The sequence below is a fragment of the Dendrobates tinctorius genome, unplaced genomic scaffold, assembly GCF_039654945.1.
Source record: "Dendrobates tinctorius isolate UK_male_01 unplaced genomic scaffold, ASM3965494v1 ptg000039l, whole genome shotgun sequence".
Taxonomy (NCBI): Eukaryota; Metazoa; Chordata; class Amphibia; order Anura; family Dendrobatidae; genus Dendrobates; species Dendrobates tinctorius.
In genome coordinates, this window is record NW_027361707.1 from 45,729,349 (window position 1) to 45,753,553 (window position 24,205).

Sequence of the window (24,205 nt, forward strand, 5' to 3'; positions counted from 1 at the left end):
CTATACATATCTCCAGCATGTCAGGCCTAGTCTACACATCTCTAGCAAGGAAATGGTTGCACTCAATTGCATTAAGGCATATCAAATATGAAATATATGAAGTACGAATAGCATAATGGCTTTTGTAATCTAGAAAAACATATGAGATACTTAGCACAAAATTTGGCCAAAAGATGTGAGCCCATTCACCAACGTCAAGGTGATCTCATTGAACGGGTCCCTATACTAACTGCCTAGTGTGAACTAACCTCTGGCTAATAACATGGTAAAGCCTGTATTTATAGGAAGATAGGAACCAAAATGTGATTGGATGTAATTAAAATCACAGCCTGATGAAGGGCGGAGAATAAATGTATCTACTAAAGCGGACTAATCCGGAGAGGCGATGCTGAAGAAGAAAAAGTGATGCATGTAAGTATCAGCACCTAATAAATGTCTCCCCAGCTCCAAAAAAAGAGGGCTCTCCTGTGCAAGCCAAAACAATTAGTAGGTCTGAGCTAAAGGGGCGTCTTCTGACCGGCAATAAAAATGCTTTGAAGGGAACCTGTCACGTTGTACATGCCGTCCAATCTGGAGACAGCATGATGTAGAGGAGACGCTGAGCAGAATCGTATATGGGTTTGTAGGATGCAAATTCAGTATAAACTTGTGTTATTTGTTGAAATCCCTGGTATTTGGAGAACATGAGTCCAGTGGGCGGTCCTACTCAGTGATTGATAGCGCTGCATACAGTGAAAACTGCCAATCATTTAAAAGGACCGCCCACTGGACTTATGCATACAAACATCAGGGATTTCAATGATTAAAATACAAATTTTAATGAATTTTTTCCCACAAAAATCCACCCATACATTAATCTGATCTGCACCTCTACTGCTGTATAACATCCAAACGAGATACCATTTTTGACATGACATGTTCCCTTTATAGAGACCTTCCAGTTCCCCATTTACTAAAGCTGGATATATACATTAGATTGGAATCATATGAATGAATTTGGGTTTCCCCAAACACAGGAACGCTTGGCCTGTCGAAATCAGCGGCTCCAGCTGACTCTCTCACTGCCCTTGGTAGGATAGAAATCAGCTTCCCATGCAGCAACTTCCTGCTGAGCCTGTGATAGGCTTGAGTTTATACAGAGCAGCCAATCGGAAGAGGCACAGCTACAGATAGAGGAAGAGAGTATTAGCCTGAGCCAATGATGAGACAGGAGGCGAGTCTCAGACTACCGCAGACTCCAGCAGGTGCTGCAGCTAACCTGTAGTCACAGATCACAGCTCTGTATAATGGAGCGGAGCCAATAGGCAAGACCTGAAGGAAACAAATAGTTAAAGCTCCCCTATACGTAATGCATACAAATCCTTTTAGCGCTCGAGACCAGCATATTTCTGAGAATACAAAGCTAATGATACACAGATATGTGTTGTAATGGCTATTCCACCTACCACAGGTCAGCTGCTCGGCATTCACTGCTGGGATCTGCTGCCCTTGCAGAGACTTGGGGTAGGAACATTTTGTCTCCCGGACCGTTATATTCTTTGCTTTTATCCATCGCAGCATCCACAGTAGATTACAGTCACACAGAAGATAGTCTGTCTGAAACTCACTGTAAGGGAACAGAGAGCCATGTCATTGAACTATATTTAAGGACACAACCTTAAAACTTTGAAATAATCCCACATATAGCCCTAAATGGCATTAAAGTTGGGAAACTGGATGGAAAACTTTACAATTCACACGTATGTGTTCTATACATTTTTTTTTGCAAATAGATCATGTACTGACTATGGTCTATGAGCCATTTATGGGACATTTTTTTTTAAGTAAGGGTATAAGAGTCGACTCCTTGCTCTTACAATCCATGAGCCTGATAAGAACATTTGTCATCATCGTGATTGGGATATTTACAATCATCCGTATCACGGAGACTAAGACGATATGTACCGGTACGATGGAGGTGTGGGGATACTGGATTACCATCAGCAGCATACAGACTACCTTATCCTAGCTATCATTTTGGTAAATAGTAATCCAATCGGAAGCAGGATACTTACAGTGACTTTAAGGCAAACAGGTTGGCAAATGTTCCTTGCGGCAGTGACGAAAATAAATTCCCAGAGAGATTTCTAGGAAGGAAGATATAAAAACTTTCACTACACGCAATGTAAATACGTGGTCAGATTACAGCTTACTAATCTACTACAATGCAGGCGTCACAGCATAGGACGAGTACAGTTTATGGGCGTTTTATGTGTGATCATACAGCTAATGGAAGGAGGCAAAATAATAACTCACCCTAATGAAGGTAGCAAAGCAATTCATTACCAGGAGTTGGCAATGCAGAAGCCTGTAATTACTCAATGAGCTAGAAGAGACCTGTATACAGGAGGAAGCGTTTCACCCCATCCAGAAAACGGAGCAGTAGATGTAAAATGGAAGAGACAGAACTGCGGGTCTGCAGGGCCGCGGCCCATCCGCTCCTCCATCCCATTCCTCTCATCTGAATTTAGCAGTTTAATAAGAATCGCTATTGTTAAGAACTTATAAAATATTCCAGTGTGCCACGTAGACAACCTGTCTTTCTTTTCACACTACCCGCAGTCAGAGGGGCATCAGCTAGGACTGATATCTACGGGGGGCTCCTGAAGAAGACGCTTTTCAAGGAGGATTGCGAGTATTCTTGGAAACTACACAAGTAGCATTTTCTTTCTTAATCTTCCCAAATTTGGTACAACTTGGCTTTCTCCGATGCACTCTTTCAGTAAGGCCAGGTTCACACTTGCGAGAAACTCGCACGAGTCTCGTGTCTCAATACCCGGCACTGCTGCCGGCACTCAGACCAGAGTGTTCAGCTGCATAGAAATACATGCAGCCACACACTCCGATCCCAGTGACGGTGGAAGTGCTGGGTATTGAGATGCGAGACTCGTGCGAGTTTCACGCAAGTGTGACCCCGGCCTAATAAGGATAAGATTATGCCATGTAAATGATTTTTCAATTGCTCACACAGGGCAAACTTGTGTTGTATGCAAAGAAAAAGCATCTGCTGCCGTACAGTCTGCACATATGACAGGAGGAACAAATGCAAGCGAAAAGTCGATATCTTATATTTAACACACATGAAACATTTATCTTTCCCCACTAACCCTTCCATGAATGTTGCGTGTTGGTGACTGGTATACAAGCCACAGTTCTGGACATTACAGATAATCTGCATATACAGTCATATGTTAAAGTTTGGGCACCCCTATTAATGTTAACCTTTTTTCTTTATAACAATTTTGGTTTTTGCAACAGGTATTTCAGTTTCATATATCTAATAACTGATGGACTCAGTTATATTTCTGGATTCAAATGAGGTTTATTGTACTAACAGAAAATGTGCAATCTGCATTTAAACAAAATTTGACCAGTGCAAAAGTATGGGCACCCTTATCATTTTCTTGATTTGAACACTCCTAACTACTTTTTACTGACTTCCTAAAGCACTAAATTGGTTTTGCAACCTCATTGAGCTTTGAACTTCATAGCCAGGTGTATCAAATCATGAGAAAAGGTATTTAAGGTGGCCATTTGCAAGTAGTTCTCCTATTTGATTCTCCTATGAAGAGTGGCATCATGGGCTCCTCAAAACAACTCTCAAATGATCTGAAAACAAAGATTATTCAACATAGCTTTTCAGGGGAAGGATACAAAAGTTGTCTCAGAAATTTAACCTGTTAGTTTCCACTGTGAGGAACATAGTAAGGAAATGGAAGAACACAGGTACAGTTCTTGTTAAGCCCAGAAGTGGCAGGCCAAGAAAAATATCTGAAAGGCAGAGAAGAAGAATGGTGAGAACAGTCAAGGACAATCCACAGACCACCTCCAAAGACCTGCAGCATCATCTTACTGCAGATGGTGTCACTGTGCATCGGTCAACAATACAGCGCACTTTGCACAAGGAGAAGCTGTATGGGAGAGTGATGCGAAAGAAGCCGTTTCTGCAAGCACGCCACAAACAGAGTCGCCTGAGGTATGCAAAAGCACATTTGGACAAGCCAGTTACATTTTGGAAGAAGGTCCTGTGGACTGATGAAACAAAGATTGAGTTGTTTGGTCATACAAAAAGGCGTTATGCATGGAGGCTAAAAAACACAGCATTCCAAGAAAAACACTTGCTACCCACAGTAAAATTTGGTGGAGGTTCCATCATGCTTTGGGGCTGTGTGGCCAATGCCGACACCGGGAATCTTGTTAAAGTTGAGGGTCGCATGGATTCAACTCAGTATCAGCAGATTCTTGACAATAATGTGCAAGAATCAGTGACAAAGTTGAAGTTACGCAGGGGATGGATATTTCAGCAAGACAATGATCCTAAACACCGCTCCAAATCTACTCAGGCATTCATGCAGAGGAACAATTACAATGTTCTGGAATGGCCATCCCAGTCCCCAGACCTGAATATCATTGAACATCTGTGGGATGATTTGAAGCGGGCTGTGCATGCTCGGCGACCATCAAACTTAACTGAACTGGAATTGTTTTGTAAACAGGGATGGTCACAAATACCTTCATCCAGGATCCAGGAACTCATTAATAGCTACAGAAAGCGACTAAAGGCTGTTATTTTTGCAAAAGGAGGATCTACGAAATATTAACGTCACTTTTATGTTGAGGTGCCCATACTTTTGCACCAGTCAAATTTTGTTTAAATGCAGATTGCACATTTTCTGTTAGTACAATAAACCTCATTTGAATCCAGAAATATAACTGAGTCCATCAGTTATTAGATATATGAAACTGAAATAGCTGTTGCAAAAACCAAAATTGTTATAAAGAAAAAAGGTTAACATTAATAGGGGTGCCCAAACTTTAACATATGACTGTTAAGGCAGGGGTGGGGAACGTCCGCCGCGGGCCATATACGGCCCGCCATATCATATTGTGCGGCCCGCAGCCACTCCAGAACCGCGATCCGGTACTTGGTTGCAGGAGGTGCACTCTTGCTCTACTTCCAAGCCCCGCCCACCAGATACCACGCACTGATACGTGCACGCACTGACTGGCACTGAGCACACCCTGCAGTATGTGCTGCCTATTGGGGTCCTGTGCTGCCTAATGGGGACCTGTGCTGCCTAATGGGGAACTGCGCTGCCTAATGAGGACATTTACCTGCCTATTGGGGACATTTTCTTGCCTATTGGGGACCTGTGCTGCCTATAGGGAACAATGCTGCCTATTGGGGACAGTTACTTGCCTATTGGGGACCTATGCTTCCTATTGGGGACATTTCCCTGCCTATTGGGGACCTGTGCTGCCTAATGGGGACCTTTACTTTCCTATTGGGGACCTTTTTTTCAACTGTTTGACTGTGTTTGACTGTTTTACAGCAGTCGCAAATCATGCAAATGCGTCGACAAACTAAATCTCCGAGCATGCCAAAATACTCAGAGGACACCCGAGCATGCTCGGGAAAACCCGAGCAACGAGTATACTCGCTCATTATTAATAATTTTATACAGCCCCCGAACGCTATTATAAAATTCCAAATGGAACTTGGCAGAAAAAAGGTTCCCCACCCCTGATATAAGGGAATGCAGAAAGAAAAGTCCCTCATATGCCGACTCTGACATTACTGAGCTGCGCCATCAGCAAAGCTTCTTATTCACGGTGGCTCAGTGGTTAGCATGGTGGCTCAGTGGTTAGCACTGCGGTTTTGTACTGGAGTCCTAGGTTGAATCGCATCAATGAAAACATCTGCAAGGAGTTTGTATGTTCTTCCCCGTGTTTCTGTAGGTTTTCTCCGGGTTTTCCGGTTTCCTAACACACTCCAAAGACATACTGATAGGGAATCTAGATTGTGAGCCCCAATGGGGACAGCGATGATAATCTCTGTAAAGTGCTGAGAAATTAATAATACTAAATAAGTGAGTAAATTAACTAAAATTCACTCATCTGCTAAAAAAGGTGAGTCTTGAAGGGGATAGGAGGAGAAAGCATTTTGGCGGTCACCCATCCAATCACTACAGAACACTGTCTTTGGCAGCAATGAATGACTGGCAGCAGAGTACATAGTCCTTTGATGGATCCCATAACGTGCCTACATAATCTAATTTGTTTTTAGGCATCTGTCAATCCATGATTCATTCTGGGATCATGGCAAGAATAAGTGTTTGGCCGGCTGCCTGGTGAACATAACTGTTTAGGAATGATCTACCACACTGGAAAGCCTTTTTCTTTGTTTCCTATAAACAGTACTATGTTTGGACCTTTTTTGTCGATTTGCTTGTTTCAATACACTGAATGCAGAGCTTCGATTTACCTACATGGTTAGGGAAGTGAGGCAGTGACCGGTGTTATATGGGAGGGTCACTATGTGTCCCCCAGGATGCGTTCAGAAGTGTATGGAGGCCGCGGGAGTGCATTGCAGTCACAGGCATAGCTGTGACTGCAATGCAAAATAGAAGTGTTCGTTTTGGGCAAGCTATATAGATACAGGAAAACCTGCCATGGGCTTTTATTTTTTAAATGGACTACAGGATGGTAGTGGGGCGGTCTGTTTCCTCCCGGCCGGGTCTTCCATGTGGTCTACGGCCACAAGTTTCATGTGAAAACCCTGCAGCAGAGGCTTGGGTGTGTCAGTCTTGGTCTGCAACTTGAGGAAAAAAATATATAATACTCACCTTTGGAATATTTATTTTTTGTTTTCGGTGTTTCATTATTTGATTTATTGGAAAAATCTCACATGAATTAAAAATTCTAAAAAAATTTTCTTCAAAAACTCTTTTGCAAAGATTATTTATTTTCTGAGTGCGACTGTCCATACATTTACTGTTGGTCTGCAACTTGGCAGGCGGCTCTGCAAATCTTCAGCCTGTGTGAAAAAACACGGAACCAAAAGGCCTGGGACACCTTAGCGTACACGGCGGTGCAGTCGCCCCCCACGGCAACCGGTCTCTGTTACAGACTATCTTGTTTCCTGGCTGGAGGATACCCTTTTTATTTTCTATTTTGTGAGTATGCTGAACATTAAAGAGGCTTTGTCTTTGAACTGTCCTGTGGTCAATGCCTGTCTGTCACACTGCACCAACCCCACTGCACTACAGGGATCACTTTGGTTGAGATTTCCACTGGTCGGACATTTGTGGCATATTATAACAAGCCTCTAACTAGCTAGATCGCTTGTCATCCAGGTCTCTATTCTAGCTCCACAAACTCGCGCATCGGACTCGATGAGGTCACAGCCATTAATACCTGCCAGAACGGGTGATTATAGTGCGTCTGTCCTAATCATCTAGGCAGGTATCCGTGGCCATGACGTCAGGGGCCCCGCTCTCCTGCTGATGTGGAAGGGAGCAGAGTCGGAATACCCTTTAGTTATATTGTCTACTGTCCTGTTAAAGCATCCAAATATTTGTATTTCAGAAGGATATTTTTTATTATTCTTACCTCATCTTTAAAACAATAATATAATACTTACAGTCTAACCAGGGCGGGGAGCCCCTTAAATATGTCCGAGTTAAGGCATCCAATCCTATTATTGGCTAGATCTCTAAAATAAAGACAAGAGGATCGTTATTACACTTGTTATATTATCGATAAATAATTTATAATGTTATTTAAGGATTTTACATGGAACTTTGCTCTGTGGCGATTCCCTCTTTAGGGCTCATGAACATTACTATGGCACCTCCCTCCCAGTGATGGGTAGGGGGACTCGTCTAAAGGACCCTCACTTTCGATAGCCTCTCAGGTCTCTTATGAACTTGTGTTCATCACTCATTAATAAGACTGGTCGCATTTCTTTATATCCTAATAACTTACAGCCGTTTAAGAGTTGAAAGTCCCCAGAAGGCACCAGGCTCTATTGTGCTGATCAAGTTATTCCGAAGATCTCTGGAAACAGATAGTAAAAAGTTAGGCAACTTCCAAAAACACACTTCGTTCACAATTTTCTACCATTTTGCTGTTGTAAACTCTGTGCAGTTCCTTTATATAACAGGCTGTGCTGCTTCTGCCATAAACCCAAGAGCATGCCACATTAACAAATATTGTCGAGGGGAGAAGAGGGAGTCAGCAAATGACCAGGATCGAGTATTGGCTGAGGAAGTCTCCCTCTGCCCTGGTCCAGCTTTTATAAAGAATGCCGGACCGGGGTAGGGAAATCTTTTTGCTCATCTCTAATAATAAATTACATGATAAAGTTTCTTCACTCCAGAATACAATAAAGCTGATAATCTGGGAACGGTTTTCAGTGAAAAAATAAAATGCCATCGCACTACATACAAAAGGTTAATGAAGAGGAGGAGACTCAAGTTGTGATTTCAACAGATTAATAACCAAAGTTACAAGAGTGGATTAAATACTATATAACCCAGACTGAAATGGTGTTCATTCCTGTGACTATATCCAGCAGTAAATCCCTAGTGGAGTGTGCCCATTGTCATTGCTCACAGCTAAATAGATGCAGTACTGGAATGCCACTTATATATATCCTCCGCCACCCGCCCGCATTACTGAAGACAGAGGACGGGGAGACGTGAGCAGACGTCCTCATTGTCCCACAGGCCATGTCATCTGACTCCAACAGAAAAACAAATAAGGGCTGACAACTTCCCGCAGAACAAAAAAAATAAACAGGATGAAGTCTCGGTTACCTCTGTGGCACCTATTAACTAAACACGTACCGGTGCTTTGTACATTGCTTTACCAGATAACATAAAATATCAGACATTCACAATGTGCACGAAGAGGAACGAGAAACCATCCATATAACACCCAGGGCAGGAGACGGAGGGCCGGGAAGTCTGATAAAGAGCTGGTTTATGGTTTACATCCATAATAATCTGATAATGATAAAGGATAAATCATCAATACAAATAGTGGACAAGAAAAAAGGACAAGAAAAAAGGTATAAATCCCTTTAACATACTCCCATTAACATCAATGGCGTCTTCATTTTTTCAGAATCTCAATAACTTGGAAGATTTTGCACATTGCAGTGACAAGTTATAAGTCGAGATCTGCGTTTTCCGGCAGTGAATGAGGACATCCCTTACATTGCCAATGCGCCCATCGGCTTTATAGAGTTGTCATACTGAAAAGTGATGGTGTCTGGCTTGGATATGTCCTTGCTTTATGATCAGTAGGGTGTGGACGTCCCCCAAATAGGAGAATGAAGGTGCGGTGGTGCAAGTATAGCATGGCGTCGTTGACTGGGGGACGGGGGCTTAAAAAAGAAAAAAAAGGAAGGGAAATATTTTGTAGCCAGACCCATGTTCTGGCCGAAATAACATGGTCATTGTGTATTCCAGGCTGATCCTCTGATCGGCACCACGGTTGATATGTGCATTGTGCTCAGGCTATCCGATTGCCCAATATGCAGTCATTTCTGTAATAAATTAGATGGAAGCTTCCTCTAATATAGAATTAGGACGTATCACATGCTCGAATGTGAGAAATGCAGAAAGGAGGCTCATAGAGAAAACGGACCTGTCCCGCCGGGAGAATGCAGACACATGGGGCCATTTCACCAGCACAGCCCAGTGCCTTGTTCTGGGGGAATATATTTGCAGGGAGGCGTCAGTGTTTCCCCATCATAAAACCAGGACTTCCAATTGTTTGCATCTCCTAAAGTACTAATAAAGTAAATGAGGCAGGCCAGGAGAAAAAAAAAAAAAGACTCTGCAGGTGGGACATCAGTATCCGATCCATGGGAACAGGATAGAAAAAGCAACGAGCCTTGTAAAATGTATGGCGCATTCTCGGACTTGTCCCCTCGACAGTCAATTTCCTGCAGAGTAAAACACAAGAAATACCACAACCTCCCCCAACACGCAGGGTTCACCGGCAGCGGCCACTCCAACCATGAGTCACATTCCCACAACACTTCATATAAAACACATTAAAGAAAAGAAGGATCAGTCCTTGTACACAGCGCCCCTCCGCGCTCATGTGCGCTGCTGTCCTGATACGTTGTAAGAACGTCCAAGCCGCACGGTCAGGCTGTGAGCTGCAGAGAAGAAGGCTTAATCAGCTCAGGACCCCTGTTCCTAATGAGGCAGATTGCTCAGGTTTTTTAGTAAATGCAATTTTAAGAGTTGTAAAAATATGTTCTTGTTTGGAAAATTCAGGTCATTTTTGCACCTATTTTTGATGATACATGGGGCTTCATTTAAAGATCACTGTCATATTCTTTTTTTCTGATATTGGTGAAAAAGATAAATCAGCATCTGTTTTTCCCCAATTTCTTATTTTTATGACCACTAAAATACATTAATATATGTGCTGCCCATTCTGTAACAATTATTTTATATATTGGACATTTATTTTTTCATGGGGACGGTAACAGCAATTTGGACTGACTGTGGCATTTTTTTATTTTGTATTTACTCTTTTTATTTTTCTTTGGGGGAGGGGAGGTCATTTCAATATTTTTATTTTCATCTTATTTCCCCTGTAACTGGGGCTGGCATATTATTCCTCAGTTACACGGGAATTGATTCTTTCCTCCTGTCCTTTGGATTATTTAATAATATACTTTTACTCCACTGGATCATGGGAGCTGGACTGTCTTAGTTTCCTAACCTATAGAAGAATTGTCCAAAAATACAGAAAACATGGCAGCTTTCTTGTAAAGCACATCTGTCCACAGGTTTTGTGCGGTAAAGCAGGTAAGACAAATTCACTTTAAAGAAGCTGAACTGCAATACCTAACACGACCCATAGACAGGAGTGGCGCTGTTTGTGGTAGAGATGCAGCCATGTTTATCCAATCCTGGAAAACACCATTAAGCATCATTCACACTAAATCACTATACAAAGGTGGAGCAGTGTCGGCGAGATCTTCTAATGAGCGATCGAAAGGTCCAACACTGGGACCTTAACAGAAGGGAATACTTACAGCCTCTCCAGGAAGCTCAGCCCCTCGAAGGAAGCGTTCTTCAGCTCAGCGATCTTATTACTATTCAGGATTCTGGAAGGACAAAGAAAGAACAAATCAGAATAGAGATGAGACACATTATCTGTGACACACCTTGTAACCCAGATCATCGGTCATCAGGCTACATCCTGGGGGAGAGTTACAGCATTATGTGGACTGTCTAGAAGCCATACACGGGGTCTGTAGGCTCCATTACGAGATACCATAGATGTAGTAAAAAAGGCCTGGACCAGACAATCAAATATTATACACTGATCTACCGCAGCTCAGAGACACATACAAAGCTGAACACGAGGTTCTTAGTTATACTGATCAGATTGTAGAAACCCACTGCTACGTCACTGTGAACCTCAGAGGGGTCATCAACTGTTAGGCATAGTACCGCGCAGAAGCGGGGGGGAGGCCCAACGCCCCTCAGACACAGCAATAATGGTCGCCATGCAGCGTCAACGTCAAGTGAATAGATCTGAAAAAAATTCACCTTCCTTATGGATCAGACAAAAAGCTGAGAACATAATAGACAACCCTGCAAAAAGGGCCCCACCAGTTTTATAAATGTCGCTAATCTGCAGTAGATGAGCATATCATTTGGACGTGCGTCAAGGTCTTTTTTTCTACAGCCACGGCAGACTCCATTCTGATACTGATACTCCAGTCTACTATATCTGAGTGTCCACCTGAAAATGATGACGCACGGGTTAGCGCACGTTCGCTCTGCCGCCACAGTTATGCCGGTGCATGTGTCCGGACCCCGTTTTGCGGGGGTGGTGGTGGCTTCGGACGTATGACACTACGGGCACACAGAACGCAATGTGAAAGCACCCTTATTAGGCAATACAGAGACTGAGGTCTTCCAAAACAAGTAACTTTTACTTTTGAAACCTCATGTCTTTGTTTTCTCACTTATGCTAAATTCAATCACACTGCAGCAGTCATTACTTAAATGCACTGTAGCTGAAGTACTGGGATACTCGTCATAATCATTGTTTCCAGGTTTTCCATTCAGTCCCCATCATATAATATTCGGCCCCGGAGTGTGACATCCGGCCCCGGAGTGTAACATCCCACCACCTCTGTTGCTATACCTCCTTCCTTTATTATCTTTACTACCATGTGGTTATACAGAGCTCAGTTACCATGGCGGTCCTGTAATAGAAGCCACCGGTGTAACAAGTCAGTGCATGAAAAATTCTTTCTCCTAAGTATTCCACAATCGCCTCTGTGTGGGATAATAGAGAAGTGGAAGGAACCGCAGCAACTCTACCAGGGAGGTATTAATATGTCATGGGTTTCCACAGCAGAGCAGCTGTATGCATCCTTACGTCACCAAGCACAATGCCAAGCGTCGGAGGCAGTGGTGTAAAGCCACCACTGGACTCTGAAGCAGATGTGTTTTGCGGATGGATCACAGCTCTCTATCTGCAAGTCTGATAGCAAAGTCTGGATGAATGGGGAAAAATTGCCCACAAACCCCTCTAAAATGTTGTAGAGAAACCCTTCCCAGAAGAGAGAAAGCTGTAAACAGGAGGAGATGAAAGCTCCTGTGTGGTGTCCTAGTACTGAGCTCTATTATACAGAGCTGCACTGAGAAATCCTGCGTTTGTCAGTACAGATCACATATATTAGATTTTGCCTTTTACAGTCATATTTCTATTTAAAAGGCAAAGAAGGCAAGCTGCGATCGTTACGTCTTTACACTATATGGCCCCTGCCATGGTCCACGGCCAGAGGAGACAGAAGAATGGTCACGGCCGGGTGCAATTGCATTATGGAGGAGAAGTGTACACATCTGAGCAAACTGTATGGAAATAATGGATCCTGGGCTCGGAGCCCTGCAGCCTGACAGCGCACAACACAGTGGCTACAAAGCCGGCACTCACTACGCCGAGCTGTACCAGAGCCGCGTCCTGTAAACAATGATGGGGGTTATGCCTCCTCTGCTGGAGATCACACCCTGTGTGACACAGCGCGCTACCAATGCAAATGGGAATTTACCCAGACCGGGGTCTCATACATATTATTACATTCGTATAGTCCAAGCGCCAGAAAAACAAATCACACAAGCTGCAGGCCGGTGTCCATCCGCGGTGTGTCTTACGCCAATTTCTCCGGTAACTCTGTGGCTCTTACTGCTAAACTCGGCCCACTTTGGATAAACATAAAAAAAAAAAAAAAACAATAAGTACAGGTCTTGATAAATTCTCCTCTGGAAAAAGGAGGCCCCTGATCTTCTCACCGGTATTGATGTGGGGCCGCGTAGGAGTCATACAATCCCCATTCATTTAGAGAGCGCGACTGGAGTAAGATTTCTGGCATGAGGAGCGCTATGGACCTTTAGAAAGTAGACAAGCTGTTGCATCGTGCACCCAGTTATGTGAAATTGCCAAAAGTTGCTACATATTTTTTTTTAGACTTTTCCAAGTGATTTACGATAGAATTCTGGCAAAAATTGCTTTGACGAATTGGGACCAACGTTTTGCTTTTATGTCTAAATCTGAAATAGGAAAAGAAAAACGTGACTGCGTTCTTCCAAAGCAGCGCCATGTTGCTCTACAGGTTGTGTGCGGTATTACGGCTCTGTACTGTTCACTTCTACAGAAATTAGCTGCAATACCAGACATGACCTGTACCCAAGTGTGGTGCTGTTTTTTTTTTTAAAGAAACCAGTCATATTTTGCTTGTTTTTTTAAATTCCTGGACCTTTTAAACCCAATCTGATTGACAACTATTCAAATTTTCTTTTAACAGGGTTTTGATCCCATATTGAATTAGCCTCCTATAGATAAATGTCCAGACATTTCTATATAATAAAACATTCCTAGAATTTTGTCCCTAACTTCACAACCCAACGAGATGTCTGTGACAAAGGTAATTGTGGGCTAGAAGTGGCTGTGTGAGCACATTTATGACGGCCGTCACACAGGAAACACAAGGGAACCAGTTGGGACAAGTCTTGTTTAGGCTGGAGGCGGCAGGGCAGCCGGGAGGCTCATGTTCTCCCCGATCACAAGGACTGCAGAGCGGACACAAAGCCTCGCCGCCTCTCATCTGCTTCCTGACAACGTTTAAGAATCATCTCTGAAGTTCGGGTACGAACTATGACGCTGATGGTGACGTCTTCCCTACGGGCGCTCGTCTTGTTCCCTTTAAGACGGGGTTTCTAGTAAAGCGATAAACCGAGAAGTCGTCCTTCCAAGATGGACAGATGATCCGGCAGGGATTGATCACCTGCCATAAATCGGCTGCTGGGAGTTTCTCACAGGAAGAGGCCGACTATTCATCACTTCCATGCTAACACCTAGAGAGCATGTCCTTTACTGTACGAGGGGCGGACATTCATGTTTACGGCACTGGTAAACCAGGCGATCCCCACAATCAGCTCATCATAACAAAGGAGGTCTTACATGGAGAACTACACGCTGAGGTTTTATCCTACGATTTACCGAAAATTGCAGAATCCTATAGGGAAGGCCCACTGGAGCAAGTGACAAGCCAGGTGCAGCCAGACACACCCGAGATCTGGCAATCTGCACAAGCAAGAGATTTTTACTAAAAAAAACAACAATAAACCACTGATTATGTGCGACTTTGCCCTAACATTAGATCTCCAGTTTCAGAGAGGTGCCAGATTATAGAATATTCTGGATTATCAGATATTCCTACTAAATGGCTCTCAAGATGGGAGAAAGTCCAGGAAGAGAGGAAAAGAAAAAGCAAACACTGAATGCGGAGTACCAATGTGGCCGCCTATGAGACGGCATATAGGAAATGTGCACACGTTAAGGAATTGTAGCAGGAATTTCTGCACCATTTCTACATCTCATGTCAAGAAAACCGCTGCTTAAAATAGGCTCGTTTTCGGTGCAGATTGTTCCCCACTCGTTAGTATGGGTGTAATCTGCAGCAAAAGAATTGATATAAATCTGCACGGAAAAAGTAGTAACGTGTGCATGAGAATTCAGGAATCTCATTCACTTTGCTAGTATCCGGAAACCCTTCAGGTTTTGTGGCAAATCTGCGCAGAAAAAAAACAACAAAAAAAGGCATTAAAAAGCTGCAAAATGTACACAGGACCTTATGGTTAATGTTCAGACGTTGTGTTTTTTCAGCGCTTTTTCATCTGCGTTTTAAAGTACCAGCAAAGTATGTGAGTTTTCAGAGAGCTCATGCACACAGCTTGGTTTTTTATCCCCAGTATTTTGTGGGTTTTGCATCTTTCAGAGTTTTTTCAGCATATTTCACCCATTGAAAACAATGTGTGGTGCAAAAAAAAGAAAAACGCAGTTTTTGTTGTGTTTTTGGCACCAAAACCTGTTGTAGAATCAAGATTTTTTTTTAATGCACTAAACTTAATCAGCATCAACAAGAGACGAATGTACCCTGACAATAAGGCACCAAAAAACGCAACAAAAACGAAGCAAAACCTTTTTTTCTGCAAGATTCTTACTGCCAAGGTAACAGGTTTTGCCTGTGGGAAAAATAAAAAAGCATCAAAAATGTAACGTGTGAACATAGCCTAACAGTAGTGGCCAAAATTCTGGAAACCTTTGGAAAAAAAATGAACACAAGTGCACTTTTGTTGTCAGATCGTTCATAACACCAGTTTTTTTTTATATTACCATATAAAAAAAGTAATATTCAAAATCTATCGACAGTCAGTACTTCGGATATGTAAACATGGGAATTTTTTTGGAGTGAAAACTGCCCCAATAAAAAAACTCAACTTGGACGCTCTGCTCTGTTTTTGCTCATGCATACATCAGTAATATTCTCGTACCGCAAAATCGGTCAGAATTTTATGATTGAGTCACTTTTTCTCTTAGAAAAAAATAAATGCTTATGCACTTTCATCAGTCCGGGAAAACGAAAAGCACACAGATATCAACTGATGCGGCCCAATTTTTTTTTTTTTTTTTTTTTTTTTTGCATGAACGCGGCTCCCCCAGTAAGACAGCGGGGATTTGGCTGTCAATCAGAATGACATCGGCAGTCGCACCCCATCAACAGAGCAGGAAAAGAAGTTGGTGGTCTGTCGACGTGACATCAACGGAGGCAGCTGAATCGTCGGCAGGAGCAGCCTGTTGTGACTGCTCTGTGCCGGCGATGAACGGCGCGGGGCACAAGCAGCCAGGTAGGTAGCAACCACATTCCTGGATAAGTCTTTGATTGGGAAATAAATATGGTTTTCTTTCATAGAATTCCAGAATTTAGCCAAGAATCTCTGTTTTTATCACCTGTACTAAACAGTCCTTACACTCAAATTCAAATCAGGTATACAAGGCTCACTTCATTTTTCATCGGCTTGGTCCTGAGCCATGGCGACTTGATGGTTGAACTCTCTGCAGGAAGATCGATGATGTAGAAGCCTAGATGGTCCACCAGGGTCTTCACTGTCATCTTAATAGTATCCACCCATTGGGTTGCCAGTCTTCCTCTTCGCCTTTATCCTTCTAATCTTCCGACCATCATGTCCTCCTCCAGTAATGGATCTCTTTGGAGGATGTACCCAAAAGTTGGCAAGTCGTAGCTTGGTGATCCTTGCTTACAGCGACACGTCTGGCTTGATTTGTTTGTTCCATGGTATTGATAACGTCCTTCTCCAGCACCAGATCTCAAAAAGGAGGCAATTCTTTCTATACACTTTTTATCCGACACTTTCTATAGACTCAGACAATTTTCTTCTCACAGTCCAGTAAATCTTCTATCACCACCCATTGTCTTTTGCAGTGACTGATTCTTCTTGCGCCTCTTCAAAAGTTTTGAAATGCCTCCTTTTTCCTCTAACTTTATCAGACGTGTAGCCTCGATCACGCACAATTACGGTATTATTTTACACCCCTCTGTGGGCGACCAGTCACCTCTTTTGTTGTAAGTTCTATAGGATCGCTACACAAAGAAGGAAAAAAAAAACAACCAGCCTGATCGCACAACGCAAACACAGATGTTCTTCTGCCACCCGTAATACATGACCTGGGGACATGGGGTTTCCTTTTAGAATTGATTTTGCTGCATTGCGATCTACATGAAATGATCTTTCCAATGATGTAGAAATGTATGATATTCTAAAAAAAATACAACTGAAAGAAAACGGATGGATGTTATGAGTGATCACATGAAAAAGATGCAGAAAAGATGCAGAATTTTTGCCCCTGGTGTAGCCCCAGTATCTGTCCATGGAGCGCTCCTTGGATGGAGCATCCACAACATAACCATGGACATAAGGTTTTACTGAGCGTGCAGTATACTCCTGTCTAGCATCCATTTTCACAGAATACTCCTATATAGTATAATTTGTATAGTATCCATTGTTACAGCATACTCCTGCATACATTTTTTACTGTATACTCCTATATAGCATCAAACAGAACAATAAAATCGTCACTGCACCAAGACCAGCTCTGGAAATAATGAGTAAAAATTCATCACAAGTCACTCTCACCAGCAATTACTACATGGTGGTCTGTAGATGTTACCATGCCCAGCAATGTATAATGGTAAATAAGATTACAGTGGATTATGGAGCTGCAAATATCAGATTGTTCTGCAGAAATAGAGAACAAGCCTTGATTAGTAACCTACGGACCTAGTCTAACCAGAACATGGCGTAATCTTCAAATGAGAAAGTGCAAAGGTTATTGGGGAGAGAGAGAACACAGGGTCAGCCGGGACAGTCGCCAGAGTGCTGGATCCTCTATTATTGGCGACATAGAGGTGTTACCTGTCATTGCAGAACTGTCTGTGATGATAAAGAGACTTCCGGGAAATCTACTGTAAGGAACAGGAAGCACCAGTCTGAAATAACTCCTGAGGCAGAAAGCTGTCAATCAGCTGTGGGCGGGGGTAAAACAGAGCTGAGCATTCAGAGAGCTGCTAGATCGGCCCCTAGTTAACCAATGATTTTATCAAAATGACAGCAAGCAGCCCAGGAAGTAATACATTACTGGAATCAGGGTCTCCATCCCTACATCGTGCTAGTCTCAGATGGGGCAACAAAAAATCTGGTGACACATTCTCTTTCAGTAATGCAGTATAAAGTGTAAATCATGATCTCCTATGAAACGCTGCAAAGCATCAGTGCTAAATAGTGAGTTCTAAAAATGCTACCCAGAAAACCTTGCCTCCCCAATGCTGGTCATACATATGAGTTACTTTTCAGCTCTCGCTCATTCAAGATGAATTATTTGTGAACCCCCATTCAGTTGAGAGGAGACTATGGAGATGCTGGCTGTGGAGTCAGTGTCCATTTAGGTTTTCATCATAACTTGGGAAACTTATGAAATGTCCTATAAATGTCTGTTCTGTTCCTCATCTAAAGATTGTGGCTTTTTAGCTGAGATGAATCTGTGCTGCACTTTATGCACATGCTCAGTAGTGACCAGTGCTGTGGGGTCAGAGATGAGATGAATCTGTGCTGCACTTTATGTACATGCTCAGTAGTGACCAGTGCTGTGGAGTCAGAGATGAGATGAATCTGTGCTGTACTTTATGTACATGCTCAGTAGTGACCAGTGCTGTGGAGTCAGAGATGAGATGAATCTGTGCTGTACTTTATGTACATGCTCAGTAGTGACCAGTGCTGTGGAGTCAGAGATGAGATGAATCTGTCCTGCACTTTATGTACATGCTCAGTAGTGACCAGTGCTGTGGGGTCAGAGATGAGATGAATCTGTGCCGCACTTTATGCACATGCTCACTAGTGACCAGTGCTGTGGGGTCGGAGATGAGATGAATCTGTGCTGCATTTTATGTACATGCTCAGTAGTGACCAGTGCTGTGGGGTCATAGATGAGATGAATCTGTGCTGCACTTTATGTACATGCTCAGTAGTGACCAGTGCTGTGGGGTCGGAGAGGAGATGAATCTGTGCTGCATTTTATGTACATGCTCAGTAGTGACCAGGGCTGCAGGGTCAGAGATGAGATGAATCTGTGCTGCACTTTATGTACATGCTCAGTAGTGACCAGTGCTGTGGAGTCATAGATGAGATGAATATATGTTGCACTTTATGTACATGCTCAGTAGTGATCAGTGCTGTGGGGTCAGAGATGAGATGAATCTGCTGCACTTTATGTACATGCTCAGTAGTGACCAGTGCTGTGGAGTCATAGATGAGATGAATCTGTGCTGCACTTTATGTACATGCTCAGTAGTGACCAGTGCTGTGGAGTCAGAGATGAATCTGTGCTGCACTTTATGTACATGCTCAGTAGTGACCAGTGCTGTGGAGTCAGAGATGAATCTGTGCTGCACTTTAGGTACATGCTCAGTAGTGACCAGTGCTGTGGGGTCAGAGATAAGATGAATCTGTGCTGCACTTTATGCACATGCTCAGTAGTGACCAGTGCTATGGGGTCAGAGATGAGATGAATCTGTGCTGCACTTTATGTACATGCTCAGTAGTGATCAGTGCTGTGGAGATGTAGATGAGATCAATCTGTGCTGCACTTCATGTACATGCTCTGTAGTGACCAGTGCTGAGGGGGCAGAGGTGAGATGAATCTGTGCTGCACTTTATGTACATGCTCAGTAGTGACCAGTGCTGTGGGGTCAGAGATGAGATGAATCTGTGCTGCACTCTATGTACATGCTCAGTAGTGACCAGTGCTATGGGGTCAGAGATGAGATGAATCTGTGCTGCACTTTATGTACATGCTCAGTAGTGACCAGTGCTGTGGAGTTGTAGATGAGATCAATCTGTGCTGCACTTTATGTACATGCTCAGTAGTGACCAGTGCTGTGGAGTTATAGATGAGATGAATCTGTGCTGCACTTTATGTACATGCTCAGTGCTGTAAAGTCGGTAGTCAGAGTAGGGGGTCGGAGGTTTGGCTTACTGACATCACAGCCCTGGTGGAGACCCTTAGGCTATGTGCACACGTATGGAGAAAATTTCTGCATGAAAACAGGACTCCTTCCCAGAAAACGAGCATATTTACCGCAATTTTTTCCGGAGCATCTCCAGACACATAGAAAATAGCCAGAAATGCGGAACTTACCGCAAAATTAATGAGCATGCTGCGTTTTATACCGCAAAGCGATTTCACGGTAAAAAAACGCATCAATATGCACAAAAAGTGCAAAATCCATTGTGAATGGGAAGCTTCTTTTAGGCGTTTTTTGAGCTGATTTTTTGGTAAATCCGCGGGAAAACCGCGAAAATAAACGCAACGTGTGAGCACAGCCTTATAAACATTGGATGTTAGTGGATGTGTATTGCTGCCTTACGAATACTAGATACAAGGGGAGGAGGGCAGCGGCGGAATTTATTGGGTACGGCTCATGTGACAAAGGTCTAATAATCATTTATGATCCGAACGGAGTAAACAGAGTGAAGTCCGGGAGTGAAGCCGCAGGAGACGCTGCACCGGTCACAACACTGGGACATTCAGCGCCGACAGCACAATCTACAGGTAATCAGTGCCAATTACCAAAAAAACGGAATTGAAGAATATCTGCCCTGCCCCACCGGAAAGTTCAAGTGATCACTCATAACACGGTAAATGAAAGCTGCACAGTAATGTGAGCGCGGAGGGAGCGGACGGTGGATGTTTCACTAATTCACTGCAAAATCCTTAACATTATAAGGCTAAAATCTACAGAAAAAAGATCAATATACAGCACCAAATGTGATTTGGAAAGTGAGCCCTAAAATCTGATCCACTATCACTGTACTGTAGGTTTCTGTATGGGGTGACCCCAGCCATGATTGGACTGGAAGTCAGCAGCACAGGAAAACAATGTAAGTAGTAGTTATATAATGCTACAATATGGGAGGGAGCCCTGCCAATAGGGTCTGTCTGTGGAGAGACTGTACAATAAGGCAACAGTGGAGGGAGAGCATCTCTAACACTAGGTGAATCCACGCCAGATGTAAATGTTACAGATTATAACTGGGAGCTAAGGGGAAACGTCTCCCCCTGTGGAGAGTGACATGTAAGGAGACTTATAGGCCAAGTCCCCTGGGAGAGTCGACATGCATTTTTCATAGAGATTTACAGCCTATCACAGGACCTGACACAATCGATGGGGAGAGCAAGTTTCTTTAATCTGGAGTATGTCAATTCCACTGCAATTTAAGCACAGATCTGCTGGGGATTTTTCCTACTGACTTCTACGACGGGGGGGGGGGGGAAAGAAAAACACAATCCTCAGTCCAAATTGCGAGGAATGAGGGGTCAGGGATTTCTCGGAGTAATCACCACAAGTTTGCAGCAAAATATTTAAATTTCCTTCTAAAGGAAATCCGCAGGAAAAAGTGCAAAGGCCCCAACAGCCTCCAATTCTGTGCAGATGTTCCGGCAGGTTTGCTGCGGAGACAACCATGGACAAATCGAATCTAAGAGGTACCGAACTTCTACACAGAACGAAAAAAGGACTTGGCCAATTTCTCCAGAAATTCTACTGCCAATCTTTGACCTTTTGCAGATTTGGTTTCCAATTTGCCACAGATTTCCCCTGTGCTCTGCAAGACTTGAAATCAGTAGTGAAAATCCACAGGAAGAGTTGACACGCCGCAGAGGGAGGAGCAGTAGTTAGAGGCTGAAATTGGGGAAACATCCACCATGCTGCTGAGGAGTCGGGCTGTACGGGAGACTAGTCAGGGAGGCGGGTCACTAGCAGTTTCTCCTCGCCGTCCGCCAATGACGGACAGGTCTCTACCAATACATGCATGCAAAGAGAGCTGGCACTTAAGGGAACAAATTCATCGGACACACGTCTTTTTGACTAGTCCATATTGCGGGATCGCCCCCCGGCGGCTTTTAAAGTATATTTTCATTTTCACTGATGCGCCGCAGCATTTCAGAGTCAAATATGCCGGGCTGAGCTCATACAGCTTATGTCTGATATATGACACCCATGGATCAGGCCCCGCAGACATCAGCCGTCAGGTTCCCTCGAAGTGCAGAATTCCAGCATTTCTGTACTTAAAAAAAAAAAAAACTCATGCCAAATCTCTAGCAGAAAATAGATTGTAAAAGGAAAAAAAACATACAGTAAAAAAGCAGGAGAAACGCAATAATCAGTGCAGATTGTTATGGCATGTCAAGTTCAGAAAAATCGCAACAGATAAAAAAAGCATCTAAACACATGCATGCAAAAGATACAGCAAAAACACAACAACCGCAGTGTGCAGGTATCTTGGTGCAGAAAAAAAAAGCTTTTTTTTTTTTTTTTTGCAAGCGAGAACCAGGTCTGATGATTTTTCTGCCTGCAATTCGAGAAAGAATATCTGCAACGTATCCGCTACAGGTGGCCGTGTTCCCACGATGTGTTTGCATTGTGATTTTACCACTATACGGGAGTATACGGTTTATACACACTGTAGAGCATCCCGGGAATATACAGTATATACACACTGTAGAGCAGCACGGACGTATACAATATATACACACACACTGTAGAGCAGCACGGACGTATACGGTATATACACACACACTATAGAGCAGCCCGGGAGTATACGATATATACATACTGTAGAGCAGCCCGGGAGTATAGAATATATACATACTGTAGAGCAGCCCAGGAGTATACAATATATACATACTGTAGAGCAGCCCAGGAGTATACAATATATACATACTGTAGAGCAGCCCAGGAGTATACAATATATACATACTGTAGAGCAGTCCAGGAGTATACAATATATACATACTGTAGAGCAGCCAGGGGTATACAGTAAATACACACTGTAGAGCAGCCCGGGAGTATACAATATATACACACTGTAGAGCAGCCCGGGAGTATACAATATATACACACTGTAGAGCAGTCCGGGAGTATACAATATATACACACTGTAGAGCAGCCCGGGAGTATACAATATATACACACTGTAGAGCAGCACGGACGTATACAATATATACACACTGTAGAGCAGCCCGGGAGTATACAATATATACACACTGTAGAGCAGCCCGGGAGTATACAATATATACACACTTTAGAGCAGCACAGACGTATACAATATATACACACTGTAGAGCAGCCCGGGAGTATACAATATATACACACTGTAGAGCAGCCCGGGAGTATACAATATATACACACTGTAGAGCAGCCCAGGAGTATACAATATATACACACTGTAGTGCAGCATGGACGTATACGGTATATACACACACTATAGAGCGACCAGGGAGCATACAATATATACACTATAGAGCAGCACGGGAGTATACAATATATACACACTGTAGAGCAGCATGGACGTATACGGTATATACACACACACACACTATAGAGCAGCACATGAATATACGATATATACATACTGTAGAGCAGCCCGGGAGTATACAATATATACACACTGTAGAGCAGCACGGACGTATACGGTAAACACACACTATAGAGCGACCAGGGAGCATACAATATATACACACTATAGAGCAGCACGGGAGTATACAATATATACACACTGTAGAGCAGCATGGACGTATACGGTATATACACACACACACTATAGAGCAGCACATGAATATACGATATATACATACTGTAGAGCAGCCCGGGAGTATACAATATATACACACTGTAGAGCAGCACGGACGTATACGGTAAACACACACTATAGAGCGACCAGGGAGCATACAATATATACACTATAGAGCAGCATGGACATATACGGTATGTACACACACTATAGAGCAGCACATGAATATACGATATATACATACTGTAGAGCAGCACGGGAGCATACAATATATACACACTGTAGAGCATACCGGGAATATACAGTATATACACACTGTAGATCAGCACGGACGTATACAATATATACACACACTGTAGAGCAGCACGGACGTATACGGTATACACACACACACACACACACACTATAGAGCATCCAGGGAGTATACAGTATATACACACTGTAGAGCAGCACGGACGTATACGGTATATACACACACACACTATAGAGCAGCACGGGAGTATACGATATATACATACTGTAGAGCAGCCCGGGAGTATAGAATATATACATACTGTAGAGCAGCCCAGGAGTATACAATATATACATACTGTAGAGCAGCCCAGGAGTATACAATATATACATACTGTAGAGCAGCCCAGGAGTATACAATATATACATACTGTAGAGCAGCCCAGGAGTATACAGTAAATAAACACTGTAGAGCAGCCCGGGAGTATACAATATATACACACTGTAGAGCAGCCCAGGAGTATACAATATATACACACTGTAGAGCAGCCCGGGAGTATACAATATATACACACACTGTAGAGCAGCCCGGGAGTATACAATATATACACACTGTAGAG

The 24,205-nt window shown here is 43.2% G+C and overlaps 2 protein-coding genes across 3 annotated transcripts in view; one reads left to right on the top strand and one right to left on the bottom strand.

Annotated features, from left to right (window-relative positions):
• The window catches only part of ADGRA3 (adhesion G protein-coupled receptor A3), a 96,750-nt gene that overhangs the window by 64,883 nt on the left and 7,662 nt on the right, over positions 1-24,205 (bottom strand). The window contains exons 2-6 of the mRNA XM_073574669.1: positions 10,886-10,957; positions 7,807-7,878; positions 7,463-7,534; positions 2,055-2,126; positions 1,446-1,606 (exon numbers count right to left, since the gene is read on the bottom strand). Of these exons, the coding sequence (XP_073430770.1) occupies positions 1,446-1,606; positions 2,055-2,126; positions 7,463-7,534; positions 7,807-7,878; positions 10,886-10,957 (449 nt within the window). The remainder of the gene's footprint in view (positions 1-1,445; positions 1,607-2,054; positions 2,127-7,462; positions 7,535-7,806; positions 7,879-10,885; positions 10,958-24,205) is intronic.
• LOC141088549 (cytosolic beta-glucosidase-like) overlaps positions 20,237-24,205 on the top strand; it is a 111,024-nt gene continuing 107,055 nt past the window's right edge. Inside the window, exon 1 of one of the 2 annotated variants that reach the window (XM_073574671.1) lies at positions 20,237-20,334. The gene's annotated coding sequence lies outside the window, so the exon portion shown is untranslated. Of the gene's footprint in view, positions 20,421-24,205 lie in introns of both variants that reach the window. The other variant, XM_073574673.1, reaches the window with a different exon arrangement.